The sequence below is a fragment of the Morone saxatilis genome, unplaced genomic scaffold (assembly GCF_004916995.1).
Source record: "Morone saxatilis isolate NCDOM2014 unplaced genomic scaffold, NCSU_SB_2.0 Contig21, whole genome shotgun sequence".
NCBI lineage: Eukaryota > Metazoa > Chordata > Actinopteri > Moronidae > Morone > Morone saxatilis.
In genome coordinates this window covers 1,680,485-1,691,070 of record NW_023339774.1, presented here as the reverse complement: position 1 = coordinate 1,691,070, position 10,586 = coordinate 1,680,485, and the positions used below count along the sequence as shown (strand labels likewise).

General features: G+C 43.9%; 2 protein-coding genes across 2 annotated transcripts in view; one reads left to right on the top strand and one right to left on the bottom strand.

Annotated features, from left to right (window-relative positions):
- The window catches only part of ntmt1 (N-terminal Xaa-Pro-Lys N-methyltransferase 1), a 6,435-nt gene extending 3,883 nt beyond the window's left edge, over positions 1-2,552 (top strand). The window contains exon 4 of the mRNA XM_035668080.1: positions 290-2,552. Coding sequence (XP_035523973.1) covers positions 290-546 — 257 coding nt within the window. The 3' untranslated portion in view covers positions 547-2,552. The remainder of the gene's footprint in view (positions 1-289) is intronic.
- A 1,197-nt stretch (positions 2,553-3,749) lies between these two features.
- Positions 3,750-10,586, bottom strand: ndor1 (NADPH dependent diflavin oxidoreductase 1; the record flags this gene model as incomplete). Its single annotated transcript, XM_035668081.1, is given in 16 exon segments — positions 3,750-4,400; positions 4,728-4,841; positions 4,971-4,986; positions 5,588-5,639; positions 5,641-5,666; positions 5,862-6,007; positions 6,637-6,755; positions 6,854-6,961; positions 7,174-7,385; positions 7,723-7,850; positions 8,007-8,210; positions 8,302-8,403; positions 8,563-8,661; positions 8,748-8,845; positions 9,970-10,047; positions 10,538-10,586. Coding segments are annotated over 16 exon segments (1,696 nt in total), but the record flags the coding sequence as incomplete, so codon positions are not given.

The window sequence follows — 10,586 nt, the reverse complement described above, 5'->3', positions numbered from 1 at the left end:
GCTACATGCTAGGCTAATCTATGTGGAAAAGATGGTTAAAAGATAAAAGCGACATATAAATATAGTTACATCTTAAGTTAGATAATGTGGTTGTCTTTTCCACATAGATTAGCCTAGCACATAGCATATCTCATTACAGGAGAACTGTTATTGGAGCACAGAACAAAAAGGGGCGGGGCTTATGAAGGGTCAATTAAGGCAGGCTGGTGAAGTTCTGCATGGATGAAGAACACAACCTAAAGCCCGCCATGTTCTACACTGAACATCTTTCCCCCCCTTTTCCCATCAGGCCACCTGACAGACGACCACCTGGTGGAGTTCCTGCGACGCTGCCAGAAAGCCCTGCGGTCCAACGGCCTCGTCGTGATCAAGGACAATGTGTCGTACGAGGGCGTGGTCCCCGACGAGGTGGACAGCAGCGTCTGCCGCGACCTGAAAATAGTGCACAGTCTGGTGGGCAGAGCGGGCCTCCGCATCGTCCACGAGGAGCAACAAATGAACTTCCCAAAGGAGATCTACCAAGTCCACATGCTGGCTCTCAGATAGAGGACTGTTCCCTCCTGCGTGGGACAGGAAGAAGGGCCGCTCTTGTATACAAAGTATTTCTAATGTGGAAATGGTATTTTTCTAGTCAGCCGTCCGTTTATTATCTGTTTGGAAGGGATCTGCAGTGTGGTGTGTGTGTGAGTGTGTGTTGCTAACTTTTCTGAGCTACCAGGCCACGTTACACCTCTGTCTCACACTCAGGAAGGACACATTCTGGCCTGTGTGTCAGTGTGGTCTCCAGCAGGATCGCAGGTCAGAGTTCACCTTTGGCTGTGTCGGCCAATAGAAACCCTGATGGACAGTCATTGTTCTAACGCCCCACTCTAACGTACTGTCATCAGTGTGCTCAATATTTATTTATTACTAATGCTGGAACTGTGACATCACTTCCTTGGAGCTGAAGGCGGGGCAGTTTTACTGACCAGAGGGCTAATGTGACCGTCACCTTACTGGAAGCGTTTCAGATGTGCAGCAGCAGATACATTTCCATTATTGTTTAGAATTGTTTCATGGACATTTTGGATGTTTTACAGCTGATTGGAAACATGTTTGCAGGTCATTTTCTAAACAATGTGGAGACTTTGTGGCTGTATTTTACTGCTTTTAAGGGGTATCTGTTCATATGGAGTCTGATTTGATACTTCTATTTACCTAAATGTTGATTAAATGTATCTGACACATTGAAATAACACTGAAGCCTACTTCACTTAAGTAGATCATCTTAAATTATGTAGATGATATGGATGAAAGTGTAACTGGGACAGTGTGACTCCTGAAACTGACGTGATGCGATGGCTGCAGACGTGTGGTTCTGTTGGAACTACAGGAAGTCCACTCATGTTTGTACAGAGGTGTTACAGAGTGATGCTTCTCTTAACTAATAACGGCCGACCATCCCACAGCCGCTTCACGCTGTGATTGGTCAGCTGTGTGGAGGCGAGGAAGGAGCCAGGGTTTAAACTTCTCAATGTCTGAGGATGTGCTATAGGCAAAGTGTCTAATCACCAAGAAAACAATCTGCTGATTATTTGATACTGAAAATAAGTTGCAGCTCTGAACCACATCAGTGCTTCCTCTGCTTTAGACTTTGGGGTTGGGGTGATGCAGTCAGACTAGTTTTGCTGTAACGACAAAATCAAAAGGTGTATGAACACACTGACATTAAATAAAGCATTTACTTTCAGTCAGAAGTGATGCTTCAGAGATAAGAATAGACCCAGTGCGTAAAGATAGCAGAGCTGGAAAAAGGAGCCACTCGCTAGTGGATAACTCCAAGAGCAGTGAGCTCAGCTGCATTCTGTGGATGCTGGGAGTTGTAGTGACAGCTGCAGGGGAAGTGAGACTCAGGACTGTGGTTTACCTCAGGGTAGACCTGGCCAATGAATCAATTCATCCAAATTTAAAATGACGCAAGAAAACAGCTTAATTGTAAAAAATGTAGACTTAAACAACAGCTGCTAAGGACTACAAGCCCCAATCCACTCAAGTCACTAATCTACACAGAACATGTAGAATTATTTTCTCACAGTATCCCATAAGAGAAGAAGGGGCCTCAGTGATAAGGTAAAGAAATAAAGATATGGTGTCTTTTGTAGTTCAGAGAAACAAAATGAGGAAGTTGAGACAATGTCTCCTTTCTCTCCATCACGTCTACTTGTTCCAGCACTCCACTGGAGCTCTAGCACGCTCATTTGTTTTATGGCTGCACTCATGTATGTTCTGCATTTTACACTTTTTCTCAGAATTCAGCCTGATACACCAGTAGAGTTTCACCTTAAAAAGAAAAGCATTCAAAATAGACAGCATATGAAGAAACGCACGTCAGCGTGTTTATATGGGAAGCAGTGAAGACTGTAACAGTAGATTGTACTTCCAGTGAGTGCTGTCAGTTAGGATTCATCATCACTCTGCTTCTGCGGATCCACTGCTAATGAATTTCCACTTGGAGGTCAGGTAGAAGATACCATTCCAAATAAAAGGAGTGTTGCTCTTTTGACAAATAATAATATTTGATGCCTATTTCTGTCCTCTTTAAAGGCGCTGTGGACTCATTGTCTTTACTAATTTTAATCCTAAATGCTAATGTTTGTTTGCCTCTGCTGTATCACATTTATCACAATATGTGAAGATCAGTTTACAGAACAGATCGTTGGTGTTGTTTAAATTATGAAGTTTGTTGGTTTATATTTTTCAGTTTGTCCAGATACAGAGTAATGATTCAAAGGATTTGACTCTGGATTAAGGCTGCCAATATGAATCAAAATCAAACCAATCAAATTGGTAATGTAACTGTCCACTTATGTACATGACATAAATACAGAACAAATAATAATAATAACCAGCATAAACTAAAATGACACAATACTGGTATAATGAAACATTTGACAAGGATTGGACAACAAAGTGTTGTAAACTCAGTCTGTCACCGCTTCACAACGTATCAGATTATTGGCCAGTTTCAGTAAACTAGGATTAAAACAAGAAAAAGAGAACAGTGACCATCAGATTGAGATGGTTTATTACGGCATATTTTATACAATCAATCACAATTATATCTACTGGTCCATTACACTGTGTATATATCATCGAGCCAGGTTTACTGCAGTACTGTCAGCTAATGCAGTTCATTATTATCCTAACAGTCCCAACACTTGCTGCCTCTAAAGCTTTCACATACACTTGCATTTCTGCACGTCATTAGTGCTACACTGCTGCTGAACCACTAACTGCCCCCTCTGGCTTTTAGAAACACATTGTGGATCTTACTGCTGCAGTGGGAATTATGTTTCACTGTCTTACTGAGAACTCTGTACCTCTGCAGTCAGCCAGCAGGACCGAGCAGAGAGAGGGTTCTGCCTGTCAGTGTCAGTGCTGGGCAGTAGTTATAACATTACCTTCCCCAGTAACTAGTAATGTAACTAATTACTAATACATTTCAGAAATATTACAGTTACCCAATCCCCCCACCCCCAAGAAATAACTGCATTACTTCTATGTCACCCTCTACTGATTTGAAATCCAACAATCCAATCACATCCTTGGATTCTTTTTTGTAATCAGCAAGCAGGAAGCTAGTTTGACAGATGGAACCACTCAATTGCCCAGCACTGAGGCTGACTATCAGCCCTGCACACGTGTTATACATACTCAGTTATTAAGGCAGCAAATATTTTAAAAATAGTAGAAATACTTGGTTCATGTTGTAAAGTACCAGGAATGCCTCACTGAATGACGTTGCGTTGCAGCAAAAGTGGAGCCTGGTTCAACTGTTTCTCCCGGGGCCCGTCTGCTTTTTTTCAAGCAGGACGACAGTGAGTCTGAAGCGGTGTTAGAGACTGCGATGTGAACTGCAGCACCTTAATTCAACCAACTGCTGTGTGGAACTGTCAGAGTGATGACCGCTGAGATTAGGTTACTTTGTCAGACATGCTGAGGCGAAGAATGGACTTCCCTGCTGCTGACTGCTGGGATCGCGTCACGCCGTCAACATGGCAGCAGCTCAACGTGAACACTGAGGAAGCTACAACGTACTCAAATTCTACCAAAGGAAATGTATAATTTATAGGATATTATTAAGAAGTGTTGCAAGGTGTTGTGGGAGGCCCTGCTCCACCTCAGGAACAACTATATGCCTCCTCTGAAATAGGCTGAAGCGACCGACGGGAAAAGTTACCGTCCTGCTTGTCCAGCCTGGGTTGAGGTCACGTGATCAAGACCAGGTCTCACTCTGGAGCCGGCCCGACCTCTCCATGGTCGCCAGCATCTGCTCGGCGTCCTCTGCGGACACGCCCCCCTCCTTCTGAAATGCCTCTTTCAGAGCACCACACACAGCGTCTGGCATCTCTTTAGCATTGCTGCACAGGAGAACACACAGTCAGCCACTCAGTGTGTGTACAGAGGCCTTCAGCTACGGGCCAGCACCACACACAGCTTTTATTTTTGTCCCACATCTCAGAATGAAAGACAGAAAAAACATATGAGACACACATTATTGTTCCAAGCAGACTATTTGTGTATAGTCTTAATACATGTCTGGAGGGGACCTTTAATGTCCAGTATGAACAGGAGGAATGATTACAGTGAGCATGTTTATACAGCCACCTGACTGTTGTTCTAAGCCAGACTACATCTGTGACTCTGTTCTGAACCCCCGGGTGTAAACAGGAGAAGGTGGCACTCACCCAGCGATGTAAAAGCAGGCACTTTTATTGGCGATCAGGTCCCACAGGAGCCCAGCGTTCTCCCTCACACGGTGCTGCACGTACACCTTGTCCTCCTGACACACACACATTCAGCTTCATGATTATCCACAGAGGAGACGCACACACTGCCACAGCTACAGCGCCGGCTGGGGCAGGTGGCCTCACAGTGAATCCTGGGTATTGTAGGGAAAGGTTAAACACAGTTCTGGTTTTACTGCGAGCTGGAAAATGTCAAACCCTCTACAATCATATGTATATATAAAAACTTTATATTATATATATATATATATATATATATATATATATATATTTATTATTTGATATATTTTATGTTTCTAACTATAACAGCACGGTGAGAGATTCAGGATCCTAAAGATTTTTTTTTGTTCCCCTCTTGATGGGTTTGGGCAGATATCAATCATTAACCCATTATCTAACAGTCACTAAGCTAACCCAAGAACATCAGAAAAAGGGGACATAATATAATAATAATAATAATAAATAATAATAATATAATTATAATATGACATAGCGTGTGTATTTTCAGTTCTACACAGTTCGACCTTATTTGTTTCTCTGTTGTGGCATGGTTAAACCAGTTAATGACATTACAGTGATCAGGAAAATCTAAAAGAGCAATTCAGGAGAAAGTGGTGCGGAGGGCTGGCGATCGTTTGGGACCATGACGCTAATAGTGTTTGTCTGATGTATAGCGTGCGAAAGGTTGAGTTTATTTCTGTTCCTTCCTATGCTGACGGTTTGACGTCTATTGTGTGTGTGAGTGATGTGTGTGTGTTGCTGGTCTCGTGAAGAAGGCAGTGAAGGAGGGTCAGGTGGACGGCCTTTTATCTGCGTCCACTCACTGGAGAGTTAGACGTCTTTAGACTCGGATGCGACAGCCGAAGCACAGGACGTTGGTGCAGGCAGGAGGAGGAGGAGGAGGAGGAGGAGGAGGAGGAGAGGAGGGAGGAGAGGAGAGGAGAGGGATGAGAGGAAATGAGGAGGAGGAGGAGGTTAGGAGGAGGAGGAGGAGAGGAGGAGGAGGAGGAGGAGTGTCAGGTCAGGATGGATGTGAAGAGGTGAGAGACAGAGTCAGAGAGGTGATGAACTCACCGTATTTTCCCTCTGCAATCCTCTCCTGTAAAGCCGACCTGAAGGGCGCCACTCCTGTTCCGGGTCCAACCATTATCACAGGGGTGTCCTTCTCTTTAGGGAACTCAGACGTTCCTCTTCACCCACGAAGGGGCACATGCACCTTCCTGCAACCACCGTTTAGAGCAGTGGGTTCCCAACCTTTTTCTATAACTTTAAACTGATCGTGCAGAATATATTTTATGGATATTCCATTATAAATTAAAACTGTACAATGAACCCAAACAGTGTGACTTGTCTGATTATGTAGACAGGAGAACCCCCCCAATGAAGGTTGCGCGACTCAAGGTTGGGAACCACAAGTGGAACTACTGGTTTAGTACAACACAATAAAAGCATGCATGGTTTTATATGACCTTTTGGAATATAACATAAAATCATCATTTTTGTATCAGGACGTACTTATTCTCAACGTTGTGTGTTTGTTTTTTAACTGTAGGATTACAATATTTATTTAAATTCTATAAATTCTCAAATAGTCTTTATCTTCCTCAATCGCAGAGAAAACCAAGTGTTTATTTGATGTAGGCCTATATTATTTATTCCTAATTTCACATGTTTATGATATATTAGATCATATTTTAGTAAGATTTCTCCATGATTTCTGATCTCACTGATGCTGTCTGCCTGCATGTTTACCTGCTGTCTTGTGAATTCAGCATAATGTATGTAACCAGCCAGTCAGAATGAAGTAATCCCTGTTGCACTGATATAAGCCATTGTGAGATGTGGCGACAGACCTTGTGCAGGGTTCAGGGAGGCCAACCAGCTGGAGCAGAGGCCTTTTCGTGGTTTATACATCTTGGTTTTGTAACGCACCACGGCCACCAGGATCTGAAGCCTGCGTGGGTGAGCCTGTGTGGAGAGAATGCTCTGACTGTATTTACCTATACTACTCAAAGTATTGCATTTATTTCATAGCAGTTGAACAGTCGTCTTGAAAGATGAGCTACCTGGAGAGAGGAGGCGATGGAGAAAGAGCGAGGCTGGATCTCTGGGAACAGATCTAGGAGATAGTCTGCTTTGAGTTCGGCTGTAGTATGGGGGAAATCTGCCAAGACCTGCAGCAGCAAGAACACAACGCACTCAATAAGCAGGTCAAAGGACAGGTTTATATATTTAAAGCCTCTATGTGTGGGATCTAAAAAATTTTATTGGTACTCTGAGGATCAATGTACTAAAAGTACTAAAAGTTGAACCCAATGGAAGGCACAGTGAAATATTAGTTTTCCTCTAGACTAAACCAGCGCTGCCCCTAACCCTGAGCCGTCACCTCCAGCGTGGTGCGTCTGGGCCGGTTGCAGTAGCTGAGCAGCTCGTCTTGGCCCGCCGCCGAGCTGAACTCCACCAGCTTGTCGCGCTCCAGCTCATTGGTGGCGAAGGTAGACAGCAGCTCGAAGAAGGAGCGGCGAGGCACGGCCGAGATGTCCAGGTAGCTCTCCACCAGGTGGCGCACAGTGCAGGGCTGAGGAAGCCTGGCTGGAACTGAGAAGGTAAGAGGTTCATTCACAAAGAAACGGGTAATTTCACAATTCTACTTTAAAGCTGCACCAATCAGGATTTCATTTATACATACACAATGTTACACAAAGTCTTATTTCATATTGAACATTTGAGGGAGGCTCACGACTGTCAAAAGAAGGGATTAGTGATAGAGCAGCCTATTAGCTTAAAGTCTTTTACTATTTCATCACTTCTGGAATATACAGTACTCTTACATCCAAAGCCAATCGTAGGCTTACTTTATAGATTTCTTTACTATGAAGCAATTGTCATGGATAATGCACACACTGAAAACACACATACACACACACACGCCTACCTGCATTGTGGTCTGTGGGCCTGAGAGTGAACCTGGCCTCTGGATCTAGTCTCAGCAGTTGACAGAACTGCTCTACGTCCTCTGACGCGTTACAGGGACGCATCATCACCACGTCACCGGCAGCAAACCTGCACAGCAACACTACAGCTAATGGTGGGTCAAGACCAAGAAGGCACAGCACTTTCATTTTACATTGAAAAGAACAAAGAAAGAATGAACTTTGTTTGTGATAAGTGGAACTGGAGTTCAGGGTGCACGCATTAAAGGGGCTCCACATTACTCACTCTATGCTGGATCCAGTGATATCAAACTCAATGTGCCTCACGTCCTGAAAGTGTGACACGTCTGTTACTCTCCTGTTGGACACCAGTCTGCAGGGAAAGGGACGGGACTGGGAGGGGACGGTTTGCTCCGTGGGAATCCTCAGCCTGTCGTCTTTCGTCTCCTTCACGTCATCCAGGAAGTGGAAAGTGTATGTCGGAGGGAGCCTGCAACAAGGAACGAGCTGGGATTAGCAAACTTTCAATCACAATATGCAACCACACATGACATGCTGTGTCAGATCGAGAGGATACTCACGGTTCGTCGTCCCTCAGTGGAATCACATCGGCCAAAGATGGGTACAGAGCAAACACTTTCTCCCACAATGATGTGAGCCACGGGTCGATCACAGCGTCTGACCTGGTTCAGACAGATTTTTGGGGAAATTTGTTGCATGTCACTCCTCTCTCTCTCTCTCAATGTCAAACTTTCATTAAAACGTTCATTCGTGATCTATAAAGCTGATATTTCACTATGAAGCTCAGTTTATTGCACTATTAGTTGTGAAAATATTCTTACCCCAGGTCATGTTGGTCGTCTGCCAGCCCGACAGGCAGCAGCACGCTGGCACCCAGCTGCAGAAGGCGCTTATGGAGCTTCTTGGCCACAAAATTGAACCTGCAAGTGAAAGTGGTGATGCTTTTAGAAAGGCCGGGTCACTCTGAAGGTGCACTGAGAGAGCCGTAAACCTGTAAAGGACTGACTTTGGATAGGAGGAGTCCCCCAGGCCCAGGATGGCACAGTCCAGCCGACTCAGAGAGCCAACAGGCAACGACTTCCTAAAGACAAACCTCCAGAAGTTCTTTGAAGAAAGGAGAAAAAACACAAACGTGAACAGAGTCAGACATTATTCATTGATGGGTTTTTCTTATTTCAGTATATTTGTCTGTAAATTCATCAGATTTTTTAATTGAAAGAATATTGAAGCACATCCATTTCATATCCTCAGGCTTCTTATGGTCTTCAGTGGGGAGTGGTAAAGCATTTTGTGGCCTAATCAGTTCATTCAAACAGAATTGCAGCATTTATTGTGATTCCCTATTGTGTGCGAAGTCAAACTGCATAAATCTTTTGCGTCAAGTTCAACTTTGACGTGCTCTTTCACGCCATTGACCAATACTATAGCAAGTCGCCATCGTACTGAAGAGGCAGACATTCCACTGTGCAAGTGTATCCAGCAGCATGAACGTGAAGGAATTTGGACTTCCAAATATGGGCTGGTTGGGTCACAATGACATTTATCACAACATACCAAACTATAGGCTAATGTGAGATTCACAAATGAGACGAAAGTAATGTTTTACAAGTTATAGTAGGCCTACGTTTAATGCTAAAATTGTGCTACAACTGGTACTACTACTACTGGTGGGCGTGGTTTGGAGGGGCGTGGTTTTGAGGGGCGTGGTTTGGACTCTGCAGCTGCTGCACTGCCTTCACCGCTAACACATTATGATAATGGTGGTGGTTGGTCGGGGGGCATGGTTTGTAGCATCTGCAAGGCCACAGCTGGAAGCTAACAGAGCGTATTAGCTGTGTTGCGTTGTCCTTTTTCTTATTTACCCTTCTCTGCTGGAGTGTAAACTGCTCCACAAATTATGAGACAGGAGTCGATGGTACAACTACATCTTAATAAACTGTGAGAAGTAATTGTCCCGTTAGCAACTGAGCTAATGTACTTGCTAAGTGATCAGCCCACTACAGAGAAAATAAAAGTGCAAAATAAAGTGTAAAAGCACTTGTGTGTTTATCAACACTCTGTTACCACAAGGAAACACATATTTCACAAACAAGTGCAGATGGACTTTATTCAGACAACCAAAAACTTAATTTCCTTAATTTAAGATGACTCACTGTACCAGCAAGTAAAGCAGCGTTCAACAATCAGGGATATTTTCTCACTAGTTTTTTTCCCTTTTATTTCATTACCTTCATATTGTCCGGAGGGTCCCCTTGGCCAGTGGTGGCGCACACAAACACAACCAGACACTCTGAGATCAAGTTGGCCTGTTTGATGAGAGCAAACACACATGAGGGTACAGTGCTTTCATGTGACACAAGTAGGCTTTAAAGGACCAGTGTGTAGGATTTAGTGGCTTCTAATGGTGGCGTTTTAGATCGCAACTAACTGAACACTGCTTGCATCTGTATTTGACAACCAGGAAATGTGAAGTGTGTGGGTGGCTGATTAACTTGCGAAAAGTGTCTGTTCTGGGCTACTGTAGAAACATTGCAGTTCAATGTGTGACGTCTGTAGATAAAAACAGCTCATTCTAAGGTAACGATAACACAATGATTCCCTTCATTCAGGTGATTATACACTGATGAAACCATACCTATGAATATTATATTCCATTTCTGACAGTAGATCTTCTCAGTGTTACACACTGTGTTACATTACAGAGGTAAAAGCTGTTACCCACCAGTGCAGGGAACTGCGTTCAGTCTCTGTATCTGGTGCCTAACCTATCACTGTACTCAACAGCACCACACTCACCACATTGTAAGAGTCCAGAGGCAGCACTTGAACTTGCAGCTTCCTCCTC